General features: G+C 48.8%; 1 protein-coding gene across 3 annotated transcripts in view; it reads left to right on the plus strand.

The window, feature by feature from the left end:
* LOC135907201 (phospholipid-transporting ATPase ABCA3-like) overlaps positions 1-25,062 on the plus strand; it is a 314,412-nt gene that overhangs the window by 66,554 nt on the left and 222,796 nt on the right. For all 3 annotated transcript variants that reach the window (XM_070525182.1, XM_070525183.1, XM_070525184.1), the window contains exons 4-5: positions 511-599; positions 21,913-22,065. In XM_070525182.1, the coding sequence (XP_070381283.1) occupies positions 511-599; positions 21,913-22,065 (242 nt within the window). The remainder of the gene's footprint in view (positions 1-510; positions 600-21,912; positions 22,066-25,062) is intronic.

The following is a 25,062-nucleotide window of genomic DNA, read 5'->3' on the forward strand; positions in this document are numbered from 1 at the left end:
TAAGGGGTTTTATATTGCTTGGCCGCGCAGGTCCTATATTGAAAGCAAACTGCGACGGGGACAAAGTCTGCCGTGCGCTGTGTTTACGCGGTTTAGTTTGCGTTGAAGCGAAAGGTAGCACGAAGGCCAATATAGTCGCTGCTGCGGCCTCACTTCTTCACTGCAGCGTTTTGAGAGTGAGTTTCTGCGGTAATTGAGTGAGGTCGGTTCATATTTGCTTGTGCGCACGGGACACCATGCTTGTTAATTTAATTAGTATTCGAACGTTTACGAGTCACCACGGCTGTTAAATGTTCTTATTTCGTATAGCTGTCTACTAATTTGCTATCGCAATCGATGCTCCACCATTTGGTTGATACTGCGACTTCTACTCCTTTACTCCTACAAAAGCAGGACTACTGGCAAAACGCCAATAATTTTTTGGATGACATACAAGTCGGCTGTAGGCGGAGTAAAAGATGATTCTATAATCAAGTCTGTTCGTAATTAGGAACTGTCTTCTACTTTCAGGTACAGCCATGAAGTACCAGTATATAATAGAGCAGGCACACTTAAAGCAACACAGTAAACGCTATCCACAGAGGCCAATGAATGAAAAGGTGAGTGACGAAAGTGTGCAGTATTTCATATTGTAAGATCGAAATAACGTATTGGGCTATTGTTCGCGTGCTCTGGCGAGGACCGTATGTAATATAAATTGCAGTGCAAGTGCTCGACTACTCAGTCCATTGCAACATTCGTGAAGCTGTTGGATATTCGTTGTTTTATAAGCAGGTTTGTGTGCCTCAGATATTCCCTAGAGCAGACCAACTGTAAAACCTTGCAATTTCGCGGCTTCAATCGGTCCCAAATAGGGGTCTATGGGCATGTCCGCGGCTACCAAACTTCGCGATTTTGTGCTTGCGTCGTGCGGCCCACTTGAACCGGAAAAAGTCCTCCGCGTTTTATTTTGCTCCGGTTTGTGCCTTGTAAACTTAAAATGAATTCCGGAATTTTACTTGCCTAAACCGCTACTTGATTATGAGGCACGCTGTAGCGGGAGCCTGGGGTTCCTTAACGTACATAGGGGTTCTATAATGGACTCCTGAAACTGTTGGGACGAATTTTATAGACGCGCAAAGTGGAGCTACCGTAAATGATTCGCACCGCAATTTGCGTTAAGCGTCTAATGTTAAGTGAGCTGCGTACTATTACAAGCTACCCTCCTCCATAGCAATACATTTTCTCCTCAACTCATTCGCCAAGTGACCGGGGCTAAGCTCTGCTTCGCTGTCTCTGCGTCATGACGGGATGTAGTGCCGTCTACTTCCGGTTGTCTCGGAATCAGCGCGCGAAGCCTCTCCAACCCTATTGTTTCTCGCCACACTCTAAGAAAAGTTTACACCCTTTGATTCGGATCTTGCCCCACAACAATAAGCGTCATCTGTCTTGTCCGCAACTCTTCCTGATATACTTCCTCATGCTGATAACGGCATGCGCGTTATCAGCATTACATAGCATTTAGAAAGACAACGTGTTCTCAATTGCGTTCCTGCCAAAAATTTACGCCAGCAGCAAAGTACAATGCACTTCGTTACTTCAATATTAGTTCTGTGTTGGTTCACGTTTGCGAGTCCGTTCTTCCCATGAAACACCCAAGGCCAGTTCGCTTACGCTCGCGTTTGCCCGGGTAACGGGCACGCGAAACACTATCGTGGTATATAGTCAGGCGCGTACCGAGGATTTTTTATCGGGGGGGAGGGGCAACCCAAGGCAACTTTCCATGCAAATCAGGAGGGGGGAGGATGTACTTTTAGTTGACAAATGTGAATAATGCCCACCCATTAACCATAAAGAACCGTAGTGTAAAATAAAGATTTCTAGTAGCGCCTTTTTAATTAGCTGTGGAAGAAATATAGAAAAATATATATTTGTGGAACAATCACAGTTCTTCTGGATCCCTCGTTTAGAGCTCTACCAAGTGGCAAAACCGAATCGCGTTATTATTTGGGAAGTGCGTACTGATGCGTGGTCAGCAGTCCCGTACAACCGCGTAGAGCGCAGGACGCTGCAGTTCTAGACATACTGCGCCAGCCGCGGAAGGTCAGATAAACACCCACATTAGCACAGCAGAGAAGGGGCTACGTCTGGCGGCTCGACTGATAACTGTAGAAGCGTCATTCAAAACATGTGAAATTATTCTCCACTCCCGGCGGCGTTTACTCTACTTCCCATTGAAATAAGAAGATGTTGATCGACAAATATTTTCAGAAAAAACGGTTAAGTTTGTTAATTTTCGTTTTTCCTTCCTGTTTAGCAGTTGCCTTCAGTCTCTTGCTGAGCAGATCGCCTAATTTTTCAACTCCTTGTGATTCTTGTTTGCAAATCAATTTTGCACGAAACGTGCTGTGCAATTAGATGAAAGCCAGGCGAGGTAACGGGTGACATTCATATTGCTTATGGGTTTAGCGATTATTGCAGGATCTGATGATGGGCGCTGTATCGCATTATCTTATTTTCCACCTTATCTAAACCATATAATGAGTATAAGGTTCCGCGGATCTTCCAGCATCGCGGCGAGCCGCCACTCGTGGAAACAATGAAGCCAAAGGAAAAGCTAAACGCCATTGGCGTTTTCTCCGGTCGTGACTCGTTCCACGAGCATACAGACCAGCTCACTGCGAACCGAATCCCTGCTCCCTGGATCAGTCTAAACGAAGAAGATTGAACTAACAAAGCAACAGCGAATCGCGTGATCGTTGAATACATGGTGACAACTGAACTCATCTCGAGTTAATCGTGCGGGCACCGTATCGACGAGAAAACTGGCCTTCAAACCCCAGAAGATAGCGATAACTACCGCCATCCAAAAGGAGTGAAAAAATTGGCTACCATACCACTCTGTGAAGACAGAGTGACAACGAAAACTGACGACAGTCAAAGGTGTCAAGCGAAAAGCAAGGTGCTTCACCTCTGCCGGAAGTCGGTCCGAAGATGCAACACCAGGCGGACCCCCGGTGGAGGTGAAGAGGCGTTAGGCACTCCGCATATGTGGGCCGACCCCGACAGTAGCGCGATGCTGAGCCGACCCGCGGCAAAGGTGAAACAGGCGTTAAGCACTCCCCATGCGTGGGCCGATCCCGAAAATAGTGCAACACTGGGCCGACCCTCGCCGGAGGTGAAGCAGGCGTTAAGCATGCCCCATAGGTGGGCCATCCCGAAGATCCCGAAGGACGCGTTACAGGTTCCCGAGCCCACAGGTGTATGTGGCATAGAGCTTGGACTATCACCAGGATCGGCCCACATGATTTTTTCTGTTGACGGACGCCGAAAAGACTACGGAAGGTATACACAGCTTTCGCTGTAAAAGGTAGCAAAATGTTGACCGCTGAATAGATTGACTTGTTGGCGCTTTAGGAATGTGTGTGAGGAGTGGTGGCGTGGGCGGGGAGGGCCCCCCTGGGTGCATTCCTGTATATAGAAATCTGTCGGAGTGAAGTGACGGCCGCAAGCGCGCAAATCCTGGCGCCGATCGGGTACCGACAGGCCGTTGCGCTGCAACCACTCCGCTCGTCTGCTGGCTTGCAGAGGGGCACGATGAATTGAATGTTGCAGCTTGACATATTGCCACTCCCTACGTTTGCAGCCTACAACCTAACATGGGCGAACCATGGTGCTTGTGAAAAGAACGCTCGAAACCGACACTGAACGCGGAGCTCTCGTCAACATGGAGCACGTTGTAGCACAAGCAGACGACAATTGCTATGTACCGGAAGTTTTGAGTGCAGTGATAAATTGTCCTTGTGCATTCTCTTTCCGTTGGTTTCTTTTCTATAGAAACAAATTGACTAGCATTGCAACTATTACGAGCAACATTTGTTCACCATTAAGTTGGAAAAATTATCGATGATGTGTCCTGGGCAGCCAATGGCATAGCTGGCCCTACTGGCGTCATATGGTCACCTCGTGTCACCTGGTCATAGGCGGCTGAAAACTCAGCCCAGTGGCGAGCTGCGATCCTTAGCGATGTACATTTTAAAACCTTATAAGAAAATACACGCTTTGCGTGGAGCACTTAGATGCGTCAATTAATTATCAGATAGACCTACCCTAGCGACTCTACGTTTTTACAAAATCGTCAAAATCTTTTCAGGATCCTTTCAACGTTACCCCTGGGGTTATTTTACGTGCATTCAATGCATGGAACACAAGCGTGAGCTGGATAGCGCAAGTTTGCGCACCTAGGCACATTAAATACTCCGCGTTTTAGGCGCTACAGCTGGGAGAATTAGCTGGAAAGAAAGTATACCACACATATTCTCCCAGAAATTTTCACGCGTCCTTAAGGTTTGACAACGGAGACTTTGCTGGTTAGCAATATTAACAGCCACGCATGATTTTTGGATGCAGAGTGACGAACATGAATGGCCCACACGTGCACAACGCGGCACAGGACCATAGGTTGATGGTGTGGAACGATCCTAAAATATTAATTGGAATGGGCAGCAACGTCTCCAGAGACACGATACCAGACCTCACATTTTCCGTTAACCTAAGGCAAGTTAAGTAATCGAAGCAGGAGATTCTGAGAAAGGACCATCATAATATCCAAACCAATTTAGCGCATCACAAGAGCCCCGTGAGAGCAGGTCAGGCCAGAATTTCGGACTGGCCCATTTTCTAGAAAGACGAACACAACAGAAATCTTGAGGAAATCGGAGGGTAGACTAAGACTGTGATGGATTTACTGGTATTTACCAAGCGCGCAAAGACCATTCAGCTCACTACAGACATTCCTGATGTCGACGCACACTTACTCCACCTTTTAGAGACCAGATGAGGAATCTTGAAGATATGGAAGAAGCAGAATATAAATCGCAAACTCAAGATCCGCGTTTCCACAGTCTCGCGGACGGCGGAAGAGTCTGCCGCAGAACTGGAACCTGAATTTAGCTCTCCTGTTTTACGTGCCAAAACCACAATTTCATTATGAGACATTCCGTAGCGGGGGACTCCGGATTAGTTCTTAGCACTAGGGGATCTTTAAGGCGCCCCCAATGTACGGAAGACGCGTGCCTTTGCATTTCGCTGCCATGGAAATGCGCCCGACGCGGCCGGGATTTGATTCCAAGATATCGTGCTTACCAGTGGAGCACCGTAGCCGCTAAGCCATCGCGACGGGTCACGAAACACTGGGACGACGGAATGGAATCAACCGTGCGACCCAAAACAGGCAACCCTAAGCAAGCGAAAGACTTGCGCCATCTTAGAGACCCTCCTTCCCAAGATGGAGTTAAAGACTGTCACAGGGTAACACATAAAAAGACTCGTGCGCAACTTCCAGGGCACTGAAGAACTGCTCGAGATCGTGACGGAGGAATACCTCCAGGCTAACTTTTCGCCAAAGCAGATATCGTGGCAGGCATAAGAAACCTCACGAACTAAATAACACCTAGACTGGACAAAAGTGACAAGACCTCCCTTAACCTGGACAGCGGATCAATGGCGATCCTACTAAATTACATGAACGAGAGTTGCAAGAGCGGCAGTATATCGACCAGTGAAAGATCCCGGATGTGACGCTGATTGCTATATCCGGCAAGCCCACTAAGCTACAGAAGCTACGCCTCACCTACTTGATGTCGTATGCGGGGATAATCTTCGACCACATGGTCCACTAATGGCTTTCTTACGTGGAAGAAGGCAAAAACTACTGAACAATATGTTAGGCTTTTGGCTTCAGCTTTTAACACAGGACGTTCTACTTGAGCTGAAAGAAGTCATTGACGGCCTCACCACTTCTCACAAAAGTGCCAAGCTGGCGTTCGATACTGTCTCCCACGAAGCGATGCTTCGTGGGATGAAGGACTTATAACTGCGGCCGAAGGATGTACGACTACGTCCCCGACTTGACAGGTCGACACGGAGACCATAGGCTCGGTACTGAAACGATGCATATATCGCAGATAGGAATCCCTCTGGGGTCGTTGATCTCACCGTTGCTGTTAACTATAGCGATGAGGAGGCTACCGAACACATATATACACGGACGAAGTGACCGTGTGTATGAGTACGGGATACGCGGGTGAATAACACGATGCCTTCCAAGAAGTCACCGACAAGTCCAAGTGTTAATCCGCCGCGGTCCCTCGTGCGCCCCGGTGTCATGATGTGCGCGGAGTGAATAAAGGGAAGAGGAAGGCGGCGACATGTGAGGAATAGTGAGCATATCGGCACCAGGCGCACGTGCCCGAATTAATGAGAAAAAGAAAAGAAGCTGGTGGGAGGGGGCGTGAGAGGGTTTGGAGGGAGATGGTGACCGTGGTAGACGTGGCAGGACCAAGAAGATGGTGTCCAGGGCGCGGGAGTAGGGGCTTGCCAAGTTCCTGGCCTAAGGTAGCTGCACGCTCACGAATGGGAAGACGATCATCATTAAAGTTCTTCTTCTCACAGCCTGCAATTGGCGAACGTCGTAAGGGCGTTCAACGCGGGTACAGCCAGCGTATCTATAGCCATGCCGAAGCTCCGGGCCCAAGCTCTGGCTGGCGAAAACCGAAATGACGCCGGCCATTGCCAAGCCCGACGCGCTACAGCGCGGTCAACTGCCGCCGCTTCATCAGCTCTGCACCAACGTCGAATCTCGCTGCCAGCATCTCCGCAAGGCCAATATTGTTTCCACCGTCTGTACCATGATCCGATGACATTCCTTCATTACCGTTATAGTGACCTTTGAACATTAGTGTTAAAGAGTAGTTTGGTTTCTATATTTTGTATTCAGGTGTCATATAAATATAATTTTTGTGTTTGCTGTACATATGTATGAACGGACCGGTCTTTAATATTTATTTACAATCGCTTTGTTTCAAACGGCATTCTAAACACCCTATAGCTCGGTGACATTCGGAAAAGTCGGAGCTCCTAATTCTGAAAAAGAAGGCAACAGTGTGGCCTCTTCAGGAGATACCAAACCCAACGTTGACTATAAACGGAGTTACCATAACAAATGTAGACGTACTCTGTAAGCTAGGCCTCATTTTTCATAAATACGGTGATTTTTCTAAAAGACAATTACCCCAGTAGCGCACATTGTGGGAAGTGGGACCAACAAAACGGACGACCTGAAAGACTGGGGCACACTCTGACTAAAACAAGCCTTCATAATCACCAGGGTCACGTATGGCATCCCTTAACTGGGTCTCAAGAAAAGTGAGAGTGACGACATTAACAATCTCATAGGAAATACCTACAAGCTGGCACTGAGGCTCCCCTCGGCGACATCGACGGAGAAGACACTCAGGCTGTGAATCCACTATACTTGGGACGAACTAGCAGACACCCACCAGACGAGTGCTTACAAGCACGGGCTTACCAGCGCGGGCAGAGACACGCTAAGACTACTGGGCAATGTACTTGAAGATGACTGACCGTGAATGACTGAAGACCCGTAAAAGAAAGGATCACGGCAGCAAGCGTCCCCTCAAGTGTGAACCCGGAACGCAAGTAAAAGAAGCAAGAGTACAAGCCCTAACCAAGGCCTACGAAGGACCGAGAAGAGGAGGAAAAGCCAGATGCACCAACGTTGCAAAACAAGAGAACGTGTGACACACACTGTGCAGGGATGACTGGCCAGGGAGAAAAACGTAGCAGTGGCTTCGGCGAAGACTTCAGACATCTACTTCTCGGAAGAAGCAGTGATAGCCCTAGCCGCCGTGGAGGGCAAGGGAAAGGAAGAGCACACCACCACCATCACGGACTCGGAAACAGCGTGCGGAAGCTTCCCAGCAGGCTGCCTATTCAAAATAAGCCTTGAAATTCTTGAAGAAACAAGAAAATCTTCCAAGAAATATTAATTATTTTAGACCCGGGAAACGTCGTTGACGAGTAATGTAGCGGCTGTCACCGCTTGGATAGCGCGTCTGTTTCAAGAGCTCCGCTCGACACGCTCGGAGGCCTCCCGAAAAAATGCACAGACAACCTGAACCACTACAGGCGGCGTAAGAAGGCCTACCTTTTCCCGCACCTCAAGCTGACCACCCCAATGGTATGATTCAGCGCAAGGGCACAACCTCAAACGGACACACAGAACACATCACAGGCGTTCTGTGTTTCTCATCTTTGTGGTGGTGCCCTTGCTTTACATCACGCCATTAAATAAGCACCATAGCCCAGCAACATGTCCTTCTGCAAGATGACCAGATAAGAGGCGTTGATGTACTGGAAACTACAGACCCGCTCATACCGGCACGGCATCCTGCTGCACGTCATGTATCCCTCGAGCTACACCTACAGCTGCACCTCCTGGTTTGAATTCAATGGCTTCTACCACTTGATATGGGAGTGTGGACGCAACCCATCGATACCACCCATCACCGCACCAACCGTCGAGAATGGGAGGCCCAGCAGATGAGCTGGATCCCTCAATACCAGCACTGCTTTTAACCAAGGCCAAGAATCGGCCAGCGCTATGCCGTCCTGAACTATGGACGCCGCCTACCTGGCAATCTTGTACTAACTTTTATAAATTTTGTTGCTTTAGCATTCTTAGGTTACATCAAGGACATTTCTGTTCAGGTTTCCTTGCATCTAACTGTTTCATTGCTTACCTGGGTCAATAGCTAGTCTATGGACGAATGAGAAAGGTCCATCGAACTGCTGTGCTGAAGTAACCTGATTCGAAATCAACCGTCGGATCCACTTGGCTCACTGAGTACGTGGTAATGTGTACGTAAGTGCCACTCTTCCACGAACTTTTTTCACGCAGATATGGGTCACTGTAAGGTGCGGGACTAGATGCCGCTGTTCGAAGAAACTCGTTGACGTCGACTTGGAGCACTGAGTATATGCCACTCGGTCTGTGCTGGTCTCGAATGAACCTCTTTGATGTGAACTTGCGTCCTCTAGTATGCGCCAGTAGGTGTGTGCGGCTTTTTATTAAACATCTTTCATGCCAACCTGGGTAGCTACGTATGTGCCACGAGGAATGCGCCACTTTACAAATGCGAACGATATCCCTGGAAATTCCCGATCCCTTAGGGCAGTCTAACCCACGTCCCGCGGATTGTTCATGGACAGCAACCTGACGCATTAGCAGACTGCGCCTTGAATGCACTGGGTATGTGGCGCTGTTCAATTAACTTCTCGCCAATTTGAGTCACTGAGTTTGTGTCGCTGAGTGTGCTGCATTCGAGAGAGCTGTTTTCTGCGTGTGGCAGGCTCCCGTTAGCCACGTTTTTCGTTTCGGACGCCACGTCCGGACTTCTCAGCAGTACCAGAAAGAAGCGCGATAGAGGGGTCCGGTTGCCGCATGACGCGTTTCTCAGCGTTCTGATGAACCAGCGCACCATGTATTTCGGAGGATATCCGCAGGTTTCGCGGTGGCAGCGCTAGATGGCGCACTGCGTTTTAAGGGACGGCGAGGGAGTAGTGCCGCTGCAGTATAGGCGCTTATACATAGCTAGTTTCGACAGTGGTAATACGTTGTGCCGCTATAATGATTCAATGCTAACGCATTACCGTCTATGGTCATTGCGAGACTGTTTCTGCCACAATTTGTGTTCCTCCCTTAAATTTTGCAATATATTATAATCAGCAAGATGGCGTAAATGAAGGGCGCCAGAAAATAAACGGTTGCACATTATGTGTTCGCTCACAATAAGCAATAGAAAGACTACAGTGTCCTTCAAATGGCCTCCTTTATTACCCGGTTAACCAATTTGTGTACGTGCTCGTCATGGTGCAGACTAACGAAGTGGTAATACCCGCACCAATTTTACCGGTGGTACGGTACCACCATGAGGAGGTACCGGTGGTATTTAGGGGTAATCCAAGGCGGCGCGGTTTTAAAATGAGCGTTCTCCAATACTTCTCTCGGGAAGACGCTCATTGCATTGCGGGAAGACGCTCATTACGCGCATTGCACCTCTGGTCGAAGATGCTGGCGCTGTCATTTGAGATTCCCAGCCTTTGCGACGAGACCTGGTCGCAGGCGCTGGTCGGGCCCCCGAACTGGTGCTTGGTGAAGTGGCTCCCGAACTACCGGCTGTTTCCCACGTACAGTCAAGGGACGGTGGTAAAACCCTTTAATCTTCCAAAAGTAGCGCAATTCTTAGAGCTTTCCACTGCACCGCTCTCCCTGGCGTTTCCTCCTCGCCACCTCCGGTCGTCCCAGCCTCCTCTGCTCCCCCATTGGCCAGTTCGTGGCGCGTGAAAGCACGCGGAGCGCTCTTGCGTATATTTTTTCTTTCCAGCGCGCTGCGACCTCCATTTCCGACCCAGTGCGACGAAGATGCTGACTCGTGATGGTGCAAAATAACGCAGTACTAATAATCTCACGGTGTTGCCAATTTTAGCGGTGGTACTGTGCCAACCTGAAGAGGTACCGGTGGTACCTAGAAGTAATGCACGGCGGCACGTCCCATCGAGTTGTCTATGACAACTTTTTTGCCTGGAGGACCCTCAACTTTGTGTTGGAAATAAAGTGAAGTGAAAGCAAGCGCAAATGGATTGATCGAGTGCGTTAGCGGACTAAATCAAATGTGTTAGGGACGAGAACGTCATTGTAATGCCGTTCTGCTGCGCCTTCGGTTGCCGCAACCGACAAGGCGAGTGCAACGTGCTTTTCTGTTTGCCATCCGGCGAGAGCAACGCACAACGAAGAAAAGCGTGGACGCATAGCGTCGGCCGGGCTCACTTGAAGGAGGCTGGAAACAACGGACAGCGTTGTGAAGCGGCCACGGTTCTTCATTACATCTTCTCTTGACCCTAGTTTACGTGCTTTTTAAAAAATGTGCTTGCGTATGCTGGGCGCAGCTTTCAGCGCGCCTACGTTGACTTTTCGAATGTACTGGCTTTGTATCGTAAGATTATTGTTTCGCCACGAAGGTGCTCGCATCTGCAGCTGGGGTGCGGCATAAAAGAAACTTTATTCAAGCATTCTTTTTTTCATCCCCCCCCCCCCAGAAGCTAGCACGTCCTCGACGCTATTGCAAGGCTCACCAATGCTTACGCATGCGGTAGTTTTTGTTCAATAAACGCCCCCATCTATTGATTTCGTTTGTGGAAGGCTATGACGGAGGTCGTAGCGAATGGCTCCGGATAACCTTATTTAGTCACCTTGAGGTGTTTAACGCGCACTTTGATGGTACAGTACATGGGCCGGTAAATTTCTCGTTGGCGTCCCGTAATTCTTTGCACGAGCGTGGTAGCGCTGCGTCAGAAGTTGGTGGCTGCGCGTGATTGCTTTTCTTTAATAGACTGTATTTACTAGTAGTAAGAACGTGTCATTATTTCGTATTGTTGACAGCGCCTCCAGGACAACAAAGCGGCAACGGGAATACCAAAGCTAGAACCTGGGCTGGTCCTTGGGTTGTGACTCGCCGAGGCCTGTGCGTGTCAGAGGGGTATAATATTGTTACGTGTAGCTGATGTACAAGTCTATTTACAATATATTGACACGTGTACTTGTCTTTATCGGGCGACAAGTTTTGCCGCCTAACAAATGTAATCGCACAGTGCGGTGCGCACCTGCATGTATCCGACGTTTCTGGAAAGTTATCGATGCTTCTACCCGGCTGTCTGTTGTCGCCGCACCTTGTGTTATCTGATTTCATCGCGTAACGCGAATGGAGTAGAACTTTGTGGAAGGCACGCGGGTCCGAACGATTAGTCTGGAACATTCGAAGACTGCTCTATAAAAGCCGACGCGCTTGACCCGTAGATCAGATTTACGACGATCGCCGACTGTGTTCACCGCTATCGTTGTGCTTTAAGTGTAGCCTGTTTTGTGGGCACAGGCATAGAGAAAGAAATTTAACAAGAGGGGACACTCTTCAAAAACTGGCAACAGGAAACACGTCACGCCTAGTTTCAACAACAACCGTTAGTTGACGCGAGCATCAGAAAAAAAGAATGTGAAATAAACTTCCAGACAACGTTTAATTTTTTTAATTCGTTCCCACTAAAAGTGAAAAAGTTTTGTGTGTGAATGAACTTATACTTTGCAACTTTTTGTTGCGTTGCCTAGCAACAAGCTAGCGGCACGCCAGACGCGCGTGCATACGTCATGCGTCAGACAAGCCGCAGGAGTGAACGTGGATGGTCGTACGTGCGAAGCTCGCATGCTCGGCGACCCTTCTGTTTTGGATATAGCCCATTTTATTGAGCTCTCGGCCTTCTCTATGCTTCTCTTGCGTTTTGTCTGCATTTCGACATGGCACCACTACACTACTGGACTACGGCAAGGTGAGAAATTGTGTTTGACAGTGTGCAGCTCATTTTAATCACAATTAGGCTTAGTTCGAGTGGCGCATTTAGCGAAAAACAGCACCGCCGTCCTGGCGCAGGTAATTTGAGTTAATGCCTCGTCCTGGGAGATGTTTGCGACGCTTTTTATGAGCCCCAACATTACTGTAACTTATTTCGGTAGTTTTTGGGCACGCTTGCCGCGCCCGGCTCATTGACGCAGTAAGCGAAAACCGCCTCGGCCGTGTGACGCATTTGCGCGTGTGCATGCGTGTACAACGTCGTAGCGCCTAAGACAAGTTTTTACACATTCTGTGGCCCCCAACCTTATTGTAACTAACGTCGTTATATTTGGGGTAGTTGCACGGTTGCCGCGCCCGGCCTATTGACGCAGTTAGCGAAAAGCAGCTCGGCTGTGTGCCGCAGTTAGTTTCGCGTGTACTAAATCTTACTAGTAGAAGTTCGTGAAGCATTCTCTGACCCGAAGAAGCATTGTAATTTATTTGGTAACTTTTTGGGATATTTTGAGGCTTGCTCGCCGCGCCTGGGGTTGTGAAGCTGTTAGCAAAAAAGCAAGCTGGCCATAGCGAGTTAGTTTTGCGTGTACTCAATTTTAGTGGGACAAGTTTGTGACGCATTTTATAGCCCTGCAACAACATATACCTTATTTCGGTACTCACGCTTCTCGAAAACGCGACGAGCGATTGCCGAGATTGATAACACGGGAGTGTTGCATGCGCCGGCAGGACGCGTAAAAGATAACCCGGAGGAGCTCAAGGAAATGACATTTATGTATTCTGAGCGACTGAAAACAGGCTTTGCACCCACGAGTCTGACTTGAGTGCGATTACAAGGCATTCTGCGAGCGTGTAACATGGTCTGGCTGAGCCTGTGTTGTAGCCACCTTTGTGTACTTGGCGTACCATCGTGTCGACTGAGGCCAAGTTGTTTTGGAAACGCGCAGTCACCCGTGTATTTGTGCACTTAAAGTGCAGGAAATAATGCCCGGGAAAGGAGGGGTGCCTGAAAATCGGATGTTCTGTGTTTATGGCATTGTTTGGGAGGAGTCTTTGCTGCGAAATGTACCTAAAAGTGAATTTATCTGTAATGCCGCTCATTCACCACTTACGAACGTTTCGCCTCTACACGCAATACTCCTGTTAGGTCAATATACCGAAATGATACATGCTTGTAATTCACTTTCTTTGAGCTGATGGAATCCGGTGGAGCATCGTACGGCAACGACTGCTGCTTACCTGGTGCCGCAACTTTGGATGAATGCAGAAGAAGCCCGGAACGAGCATTTATATACAGCAAAATAAACATTTCATCATTTCAGAAGACGTCTTTCATTTTCTTTATGAAATTACAGCTGACAGATTCGGCGCAGTCTTGTAAAGGTCAATCGCAATCATTTCTACTTAATAATGAAACGATTCCACGCCAAGGCAACGCGAGGTGCAGCAGAAGTGGGGAAAAAAAAAGAATGCCGAGCAGCGGAGCCGGCGCGGCGTGTACCAACTGGTGTTCAAAACGCGCGCGCCCAAAACCGAAACCGGAAGAAGTCAACAACATCCGCTTGGTGCGCTACAGTCAATTCGGCCGCTGGGCTCTATGGGAGTGTCCGCTCTTGTTGAAATTTCTTTCTCTATGGCACAGGTTCGCCCAATAAAAGCTAGTTTTGTCTTTCACAGTACTGCTACTGTGTTCTTTGACGTCACGACCACGTGACAATATATACACGTAGACCAACGTTGGCAAAGATGACGACGCTATATCAAGCGGGGGCCACGTCGTCTTCTTTCTCCTCAGTGCTGCCACACTGTGGCGGCTGTCCCGTAGCATCACCCCAGGCAATAGAAGCACCGTCCCGGTGCTTAATCTAATAATAATAATAATATTTGGGGTTTTACGTGCCAAAACCACTTTTTGATTATGAGCCACGCGTAGTGGAGGACTCCGGAAATTTTGACCACCTGGGGTTCTTTAACGTGCACCTAAATCTAAGCACACGGGTGTTTTCGCATTTGGCCCCCATCGAAATGCGGCCGCTGTGGCCGGGATTCGATCCCGCGACCTCGTGCTCAGCAGCCCAACACCATAGCCACTGAGCAACCACGGCGGGTCCGGTGCTTAATCTACACATCTGCGGTGAAAGGTGTGTGGTATGTCTTTAGTCTTGCCACGTGAACGATGTCACTTGCAGCCGACGATGACGCTGACAGGTCGGCGGGGATGACTTCATACGTGACATCGGTCACTTGTCGCACCACACGGTATGGGCCAGTGTAGTGCGTCAGCAACTTTTCAGAAAGGCCCACACGTCGAATGGGTGACCAGAGAATCCGGAGTAAAGTGTACGTCGCGATGGTGGCAATCATATAGGCGTCTCTGATGCTCCTGCGAGGCCTCGACATGGGTGCCGGCGAGCTGGCGTGCGTGGTTGGCGATCGCGTCGCGGGCTTATTCAGTGGCTGAACGTGTGGCCGAGGGCAACAAAGTGTCTAAGAGCAACGCGGGTTCTCGGCCATGTAGGAGATGGAATGGTGAATAGCCGGCGGTGTCGTGACGCGATGAATTATACGCGAACGTCACATATGGTAAGTGAAGATCGCAGTCGTGGTGGTCGGTCACAACGTACTTGGATAGCATGTCGGTGATGGTCCGGTTGAGGCGCTCTGTGAGGCCGTTGGTCTGTGGGTGGTAGGACGTGCTGAACTTGTGCTTAGTCGAGCAGGAGAAAGGGATGTCCTCGACGACTACCGACAGAAAGCTGCGGCCATGGTCAGTGAGTAATTGGCGCGGAGCGCCGTGCACTAAAAAGATGTCATAGAGCAGAAAGTCAGCAACGTCAGTAACACAACTTCTCGGGAGGGCACTGGTGATTGCGTACCGCGTAGCATAATCAGTAGCGACGGCGACCCATTTATTTCCGGAGCCCGAGAGAGGAAACGGTCCAAGAAGGTCTAGACCAACACGGAAAAAGGGTTCCGGTGGGATGCCGATCGGCTGGAGACATCCAGCTGGAGGTGTGGAGGGCTTCTTCCCGCGCTGACAGGGCTCACAAGCGGCAACGTAGCACCGCACAGAGCGGGTGAGACCCGGCCAGAAGAATCGACGGTGTACACGGTCGTATGTGCGCGAGACGTCCAAGTGTCCCGCCAGGGGAGCGTCTTGAAGTTTTTGGAGGACAGTCGAACGCAGGTGGGATGGAATTACGAGCAGAAGGTCAAGGCTGTATGGATCGAGATTGCGGTGGTATAGTGTCCTTTCCTTAAGGAGAAACATCCAGGGAAAGGCATCGCCAGGCGTTGACTCCAGATGGTCGGTGAGAGCTCGTAATGAAGGATTGCGGCGTTGCTCGTTGCCGATTTAAAGCAACTGGGAGACAGAGAAAACGCAAGCGACGGTGTCCGCATCAGCCGGGTCGTTGACGGGGTAGCGGGACAAACAATCGGCATCCTGGTGCAAGCATCCCGTCTTATATACCACGGAGAAGGTGTATTCTGGCAGGCGTAACGCCCAGCGAGCGAGTCGTCCCGTGGGGGTCCTTGAGCGAGGATAGCCAGCAGAGCGCGTGGTGATCAGTGATGACACAGAAGGGGCATCTGTAATAGTACGGACGAAACTTGGCAACAGCCCACACAAGAGCGAGGCACTCGCGCTCTGTGATTGAATAATTGCACTCGGCGGGTGATACAAGTCAGCTTGCATAGGCTATAACGCGATCATGTCCACGCTGGCGCTGTGCTAACACTGCTCCAATGCCGTCACCACTGGCATCAGTTCGAACTTCCGTTGAGGCAGACGGGTCAAAATGGGCCAGAATTGGAGGCGTGGTAAGGAGAGTAGTGAGCTGCGAAAAAGATGCGGCATGGTTAGGTCCCCAAGAAAATAGGGCGTCTTTCTTCAAGAGGTCGGTAAGGGGACGTGCGATGGTCGCAAAATCCTTCACAAAGCGTCGGAAATAAGAGCACCGCCCTACGAAACTACGAACGTCCTTGGTAGACTTCGGAACAGGAAAGTTCGTAACGTCGCGAATTTTGTCCGGATCAGGTCGCACGCCTCTGGCGTCTACAAGGTGTCCAAAGGCGGTGATTTGGCGGCGAGCGAAGTGACATTCCGACGAGTTCAACTGGAGACCGGCGTGGCGGAACACGTCAAGAATCGCTGCAAGACGGTGTAGATGCGTGTCAAATGTGGGCCAATAAACGATGGCGTCGTCCAGATAGCACAAACAGGTGGACCAATTGAACCCCTGAAGCAGAGTCCATCATTCGTTCGAAGGGGGCGGGCGCGTTGCAGAGACCGAAAGGCATCGCCTTGAACGGATCAAGTCCGTCAGGGGTAATAAATGCAGTCTTCCCTTGGTCCATGTCGTCGACGGATGACTGCTAGTAGCCGGACCGCAAGTCGATAGAAGAAAAATTGGTGGCACCGTACAGGCAGTCTAGAGCGTCATCAATGCGTGGCAGAGGGTACACGTCCTTTTTTGTGGTTTTGTTCAGGTGGCGATAATCTACACAAAAACGCCACGTGCCATCCTTATTTTTGACAAGTACGACGGGAGAAGCCCTGGGACTAACTACAAGAAGGCTCGATAATGTCCTTTGCAAGCATCTTTTCGACTTCCTGTTGGACAACAGCTCGTTCGGACGCAGAAACACGATATGGACGTCGGTGAATAGAGGTCGCATCGCCAGTGTTTATGCGATGGGTCACGATGGACGTTTGACCTAAGGGTCGATTGTCAAAGTCAAAAATGTCGCAATAGCCTTCAAGAACGCGACAAAGGGCTTCAGCTTGAACAGGTAAAAGGTCAGAGGAAACCATCTTCTCAATGTCGACGTCAGTACCATGCGATGACGTCACGATATCGGCTGCCCGCCGTTTCGGACCGCCAATTTTATATGTGATGTTTCCCTGCGCCACCCCCTTTATTATAATCTGAGGTGCTCTCCTAAGGCCTTTGTTAGCGGTTACTTGTGCCGTTCTGGAGCAGTACCTGTAAAAAATCTAATCTATTGTCGCAACGACAAAGCACCTAGCAGCGAGAAAAGTGGCCGGCAACTTCTGAAACATACCGCGTCTGTGCGAGGAGAATTACGGAACGCCAATGAGAAATCTTCCCACCGGCCTCTTGCATTTCGCCTCTATCCCGGCTGCTGCCGGACGCGTCTTTGGTATTAGAGGGATGAGCAGCGCTACTCCCACGTGTTGTGCCCAGGATTATCATAGCAGAGAAAACGCGCAAAATACCACAGGCCCCTTGATAAGGATTAACAATTTTACTGCTTAACGATATCTTTTTTATGCGTCCAATTAAATGGTATCACGTGCATCATATGTACTGTACGCTGCGTTTCATCTCTTGCGAGAAATAATTTCGTGGCTTTTCATTATGGAGTGCGGACGTAGTTTCCGTGGAACCTGCGCGTAGAGCAGTTACATAAGTTTGCATACCAGCGCCGCGACAAGGAGTAATGCATCTGTTGTTTTTCACTTTATTAATTAATCCTTTTTCTTTCGGGTGTCATTGATTGTGCGAGCCTGACAGCTCAGTGGACTGTGTGAATTTGTGCTGTATACTTTCCTCGTCTCGGAGACCGTGATAAGCACCTTTATGAACGCCATTCGAGGACAGTTCGGTCTTACAACGCTATTGTTCAATTTGTCTCTATAGCCGCCGCAGGGGCTTTGCGCCTTTGGTGGGGCGCTGCGAAGCACAAGGTCGCGGGATCAAATCGCGGCCGTGGTGGCCGCATTTCGATGGAGGCAAAATGCAAAAACGCCCGCGTCGCGTGCATTGGGATTCGGCACGTCAACGGTTCTCAGGTTGTCAAAGTTAATCCGGCGTCTCGCACTACGGCATGCCTCAAAGTCAGATCGTGGTTTTGGCACGTAGAAGCCGAGAATCGTTTCTTGTGTATATGGTGTTCTAGTTATAGAGACACCGCTTCCCTACGAAACCTTACAACGCAAAAGAATGCAGACGCACGCAGCATACAGATATAAAATTAGCTCTCCAACAAAAGTGTTGCTGGTTCTAAAGGGGGGCGGGGATGGGTGATAATTGCTTGCGGAACCACTAATCAGTTTTCCCATCAAGTTCATTATTTTTATCAAATTGCAACCTCCTGCGCTCTAATAAATAAATAAGAAACGATTTCATGTGCTGCGAGAAGTACCGGTACGTTGTTCGCATTATGAATACCGTCTACCCGTGAAAACGTTGCTCTTGACCGCCAGAACCCGTGTGTCAGCTACGCACATCCGTAGAAGACGCAGAGCAGAAGCGGCCCAGTGTTAGGCGATGCCGGCCCCAAACTGTTGGAATATTTCGCGCGCCGGTCGAGCAAAAGTATCGAGCAGGCACGTAAACGAACCCACGAAACCGCGTTCACATACTTTCACGCAGTCAAAACTCGAAAATCTGGTGGCCACGCGTGTGTTTGAGCACACCGCGTGCACATGCAGCCTGCTTCAGCAACATGAACAATCAACGGGCTGACGATTTGCGCCTTAAATAATGGCCCTTTCCTCTATTCTTTTGCGCACTTACAGAACGGTGTTAGTAAGGTCAGTTACCGACCAACGAACCGAAATCTCGCTTCAAAATCTGCCCCGCGGGTCTCGAACGCGACTGCCACTGTCGAGGCCGCGCTGGCCGTACCGAACGGGGAAGTGAAACGAAGGAGGAGGAAAACGGTCGGCGCAGCTTTTTGAACATTGAGAGGTTTTAGTACCGCGGTAAGGGAAACGGCAACGATAGGGCGCACAGTGAGACACAGTGCCACGCGGGGAGTGGGACATCCACCACCGGGTGAATTGAGCGCTGTTGACGTAATTGCACGCAAGAGCACGCGATGACGCTTCGCTTGAACCAGCGAGGTTGAGCGATTGCCGTAGAGCCACAGAATTCGAGGCGGCATGAGAAAATCTAGCGGCACGTACATTATCTGTTAGGGTGACGTTGCTATTGGCGGCGAGGAGTTACGGAGTCGCCATCTATCGGAAGCGCCTCGCTGGCGTAGTATGAGGGATCACGTGGCGCGCTCCTCACAGGTTTTGCTGTCAGCGCTCACTGAAAACACCACGCGCGAGCTCTCCCGGACATTTCTGTAAGTACTTTCGAAACAAGAGAAGTTTCTTACTGTCTAAATAATAATCTTGGGCAAACTGAAAGCACACAATCGTTTACAGATGCTATCTCTTTACCGAATACGTACAGTGAACGCCACTGCGCGCGGTCGCCGCGATGGAATCTCCCGAAACAGCTTCTTGCGTGAAAGGTAGGTAAACGCTGAGAGCAAACTATGTGAAATATGTTCTTATAGCGCTTGTATAACTAAATGGAGCAATAGAAAGAAGCCTCAATGCAGCGATCGCGCAGATTCGCAGCGACCGACTGCGCGTCTGCATGCTTGTCCGCGCACTGTTTCGCTTTCTCCGCACGCGCATTTTCGCACAATGCCATGAGCTTTAGGCCGCAGAATGTGAGCATTTGACAATGTACAAGCAACCATTGTTGCGTGGGCGCTATCAGAGCTGTTCAAAAATAATTTCATTGTAGAGACGTCGACGCACGTGATTTGCAGTCGCGATGATTCAATCTTTCTTTTCTTCGAAATTCTTTGACCTTTCAATACTATTTCTCGAGTTGCGTCGCACTGTATGTTTATCGGTGTCCTCAACGTGTAATTTCCCGCTGCTCATTTTTTGTAATCCAGTGCATTAATTCATAACACAAACATGACCATATGCCATGCTTTTTTTAAATGTGCTTCTTACCGCTGCCTTTCCACTCCACTGAACTTGCCAATATCTATAGCATCGACAAGTTCATAGAACAAACCGTCATGACATTAGTCGGGCAGCGGACTCGGGCGAGCGTCTCAGTGCGCGTTTTCAGAACATCGCAGACCGGGCGCCGTAGCAGAAATCTTCCTCGCGTCTGTGCTTGCTGCATACCCGAGTTGTAGCCGATGACTGTTTGCCGGTTTTATGTTTCGCGAGCCAAGCTTCACGCAGCTTCTTGTCCTGCGGCTACGTGTGAATAAGGCTGACACCGGCCTCCGTTATGTGCGTCCGGCCCTGCGGCACCGAGTAGTAGCCTACCATGTTGCGCGCCTTCAAAGGCAGCCACTACCTATTGTAGTGCTTTCAAGCGTTGTAAAGGAGACACTCGAAGCGGGAAAATTTCGCCACTAAATTAGGGCCGCAGCTTACGAGGGAATTTAAACTCGTTTTCAGCTCGCTTCGGCGCGCCAGAAGCAGCCGACGCGGCCGCTATGTCCACGTGATCCCTCCTAGCACGTCACGCCGACGGTGGCGCCAGCTTTTCCAGTGGTGGAGCTCGAGGCCAATAGTAAGGGCGACCGGAATTATGGGTAGCAAACAGCACCTTTCAGTTTGCGGGGAAAGAAAATGTCGCATCCATATCGAGAGTTTTCTTGTAACGAACCATATTCAATTTAAGCGGGAGGGAAAAGCAGGCAACTGTTTGCTACTGACAGTATGGTCAAACCTACTGCAGGAAACTTTGTGTCAGAGTGCTCGTGCCATCAAAGCATCTCAAAGCTGCGTTGTAGTTGAAATGCAGGAAACCTACTACAGTCGGCATTCAGTAGTAAAATTTAGATTTGGTATTGGTAGATATGCCACGCAGTAATGGGCTTATCTTGATTCGAATATTCCTTTTGGTGCCTGCCTTGGCTGCCCAGAAAAAGTATAAATGGCATTGCATGAACGATTTGGCAATATTTGTGCGACAGACTTAGGACCCTAAACGTTCTTTCTTCGGCACCGTCCTCTCTTGCATGAGCATAGTGACGAGTGTACGTAGAAAGAACGACGGCTCGATGTTTAGATCGTATGTTTCTTCATAGAACTAGGCACACTGTTTCGGACAGTCGGCAGCGGTTTCTTGGTCTTTGGCTCCGTTGAAGCCCTCTCACGAGGTGTTCGTGGAGCACAGCCATTGGTTAGGCGGATGTGGCTCACGCGGATTCGAACAGGTCTGTCATTTAACTAATCTTTCATTGGTGACTGCTTTATTCAGTCGGCGTTCCAATCGAGTATTGACCTATTTTATTTAAAATGTTTTAAAAATGAAGGGTGCCTGTGTATGCGTTATAGTACTCGTAAATTTAGCCCAGTTTCAATTCTTGGATTTGGCTCTTTTAGAAAAAAAAGAAAGAAAGAAACTGAAACATAACGCAGTAAGTGGGGTATTGCTATCGCTATTGACCCGCTCTTTCGAGACGGAGGATAATCAGGGCAACGACAGAGGTAAACATTGCGCACGTAGTATTTACACTCGTAATAGGCCTTTCTGTAAACGAATTCTTCGCTAGCCTACTCTCCGAAAGGCACCCCTGTAATTAAAAGGCGCTTATGACTCTTCAAGAACAGGCATTTCGGGGCCCCGTTACTGTATATAATGCATGCTCAATTCGATTTTGATAAAACAGGAAGTCTTCTTATGAAAGAATGTAGCATATTATATTGTATACATTTGACGTCGCAAGTATGCATTTGGTGCCACAAGTACTATTGCGGCCAGACACAGATTTTTGTTTGCTTCCAAATTTGACGTTGTGTTAAGAGCGACCATACTACCTACATCTTATGGCCAGTGACATTCCTCTATCGAATACAGCGCTAACTTTTGATTCTTTCTGTCTTACCCAGGTTAGCATTGATGTCATGCCCGGTTGGGTGTTCGAGGGCCTCGAAATGGCCAATTACGAGATGGGCCTCTTTTCGGTTACTTCTTTTGCGTCCATTGTTCCTATGATTCGACGGATAAACGCAATACAGCAGGAGTTTACAAGTGGCACGGCGGTAAGCACAAGTGGTTCCCGAGTTTTAATGGCATGCGTGGTACAGGGCTGTCAATCTATGTTACGCAAATGCTGGCGTCCCTGCAGCCGGTGACAGCCCAAAAATGAAAGTCGTGCGCACGTAATTCAAGCCATGCACAATTTGCATAGATGTGCAAGCCAACTAGCTTCACTATGTTTTGTGACGTCAAGCGGTTTTGCGTGTTTAAAAAGGCTCCTTTCTCCGTACAGACCTCTCTCTTTGTGTCACTTGTATTGGCGTGTAACAGGAACGTCTTGACAAACTTTGTAGACGATTCTGACATCAATGTTTAGCAAAAAGCAATGTGTTAAGAATATACAACGACCTTTCATTTTCCAATTGGCCCACCGTTTGCACCAGCAAAGCAAGGTCATCAATCTTTGAGTGGACTCGTGCAGGCTCGGGTTTCTTTCAGAAGTGAAAGGCAGATGCAATGCGTTTTGGTTGGTGGAGCTTGCACTGAGTCTTTGATCTTTCACCGACCATAGTTGTTAGAAGAAAAAAAAACATCAATAATTTAGTTGCAAATAGCTGAAATCTGCACCAGATATCATGCTCTATGCGTAATTAATTTGGTTGTATAATCACAGGTATCAAAGGCGTTGAAATAATAATTATGTTTCGAGTACAAATATTCGAGAAAAAACGACCTTTCAATATTGAAGCGAAGCCGAAAATTTGCAAGTTCGAAAGAATGTGCAGTAATCAACGCCACTAAGTGTTCGTGAAGAAATTCTTAAATACCATTTTATGCTCCCATAGCGTGCATTTATGTAATGTACATCTTGTGTTTGCATGTGTTGTCCTGCGGCTATGGCGCATTCTTACGCTCTTCTGAGAGCAGTATTAAGGACTGCAGTATATGGAACTAATTAAGACATCCTATATGATGCAGAGCGATGTGCAACGCTTTTTTATCCAACAATTTATTGCGTAGATTATTGCATAACACTTTGTCATAAATTGAAACACCACAAACTCATACATAAGTACAAGTTTTCGAATTTCATGATTGGAAACTGAATTTTCGTTGTATTTAAAATGAATAGAATAAGCTATTCGAAGACCATATTTAAGACATCAGATGTCGACATTGAATTTGTTCCTTCAAAAAGAAATTCCGTAGAACCTTTCTAACTAAAGAAATAGAATCTTTTCAATATTTGCGCACAATAAATCAGCGCAAGAGGGACACCAGGATATTTGGTTGCTCTTTATTTGCCTGCTTTGGTGTTCGATGAAGACAGACATTCGGGAGGCTCAAGTAGGAAAGCATGAATAGCACCGTGCATTTGTGCGCTGACTTATGGAGGAGGGAGATTTATTTGCTTAGGAAAGGGCAAATTTGGCGTCACGTTACAATTTTTTTCCAAAGAATGTGCTCTTTCGTTTTTTCCAGCTCAGAAAATGAAAATTACAGCAGCGTTCACGATTAAGATAGCGTGGGGTCTACCGGCTGAAACAGCCGACAAGAATAGCAATAAAAAATAACAAATAAAGGAAGAAGAAAATGTTCTTTCAGGTGGCGTCAAGCTTCAAAAAACATTACAAAGCAAAAATTGTCACAGAGCAAATCTGTACAAATTATTAGACCCTCATTTTGAAGCTGCAAATAAGTTTATTTAGTGATGATGCTACCAATGTAAGGAACCTTATACTAGCTGAAGCTCCCAGAAATACACTTGTGCCAACATTCGACAGCTTGTGGAGGCCCGCAGAATTAGCAATCGTATCAGTAAAAAGAGAATAAAGATGCACAGTTTGCCGGTGCGCATGACCACGACATGGCTGAGAGTTAGGTTTTGGGGTTAGACGTTTTGTCCTGGTATGCCTTTCTTTGAGTAGTGACTCAGGAACGAGACATGAGCTCATTCGGCCGTGCACGAGCAAGCGACCTTCCAACCGCCTCCCGCGCAAGCCAGGCGGACGTGGAGCTTCCAAAACCGCGTGCAGCCGCCTCACCGAAATACCACAGAAGTGCGGTTAGATCAGGTGGAGGCGAAGTTGCATATTCACCGCATTACCTCGGAGGTTACGCGGTACTACCACCGCTTCTCAACCCTGTCATCAGACGTGGTGTATGAGGTGGCCGATGTTAATGCCGAGCGGCTACCAACGGCTACTGACCAACCTACCAACGGCTCAAGTAGAAGATTTTGGAACGCACAATGCCTAGCAAGCGTCTACGGCTCCAGCAGCTCCTCACCCATGAACAGCTCGGTGACCGGCGGCCTTCACAGCTGCTCAGCAGTATGCGGTGGCTTTTGTGTGACAAGGACATCAGCACGCACGGCACCTTGCTCAAGGAGTTGTTCCTGCTGTAGCGCATGCCTTGGTACGTCCGCCTCGTCGTAGCTGCTGCGGAAGAATTGTCTCTCAATTGACTCTCTGCATTGGTTGACAACGTCTATGAGGTTGTCTTTCCATCTGTAACCACTGCCTTGAAGACCCTAGACACTTCTGCTGTTTCGAGCTTACAGGAACGCATATACCAACTCGCTGCTATGATAGGCGCTCTGCATCTGTAACCTTGCCAGAACTCTCTACGCCCAAGGCATCGTTATCCGCGCAACGACTCCTTGCGTCGTTCGAGTACTTTTCCAATGTGCTGGTACACCACGATGTTCCAGCACAACGAAACAAAAAAACAACTTCGCCTTGTAGCTAGTGGGGAAACGGCCAGCGGTATCACTGACGGTGCATGTGACTTCGTGGCTTCACCTGATCGCATGTTTATGTTTATGTGCCGAAACTCCGTGACGAAGTTTGTCTTGGATGTGGGAGCCAGAATAAGTGGGGAACCTCCTAACAACGCGGATCAGCGCTCTAGGTCCACAACACGAAAGCTACGTGCCGGCAACTCTTCGGCGATAGCCACGTACGGCCGCAGTTCATTGACTGTTGGCCTGGGCCTGCATCGCACGTTTCAGTGCGTGTTAATAACAGCCGACGTCGTCGAGGCCATCATTGAGTCTG

This window comes from Dermacentor albipictus, chromosome 9, assembly GCF_038994185.2.
Source record: "Dermacentor albipictus isolate Rhodes 1998 colony chromosome 9, USDA_Dalb.pri_finalv2, whole genome shotgun sequence".
NCBI classification, from domain to species: domain Eukaryota; kingdom Metazoa; phylum Arthropoda; class Arachnida; order Ixodida; family Ixodidae; genus Dermacentor; species Dermacentor albipictus.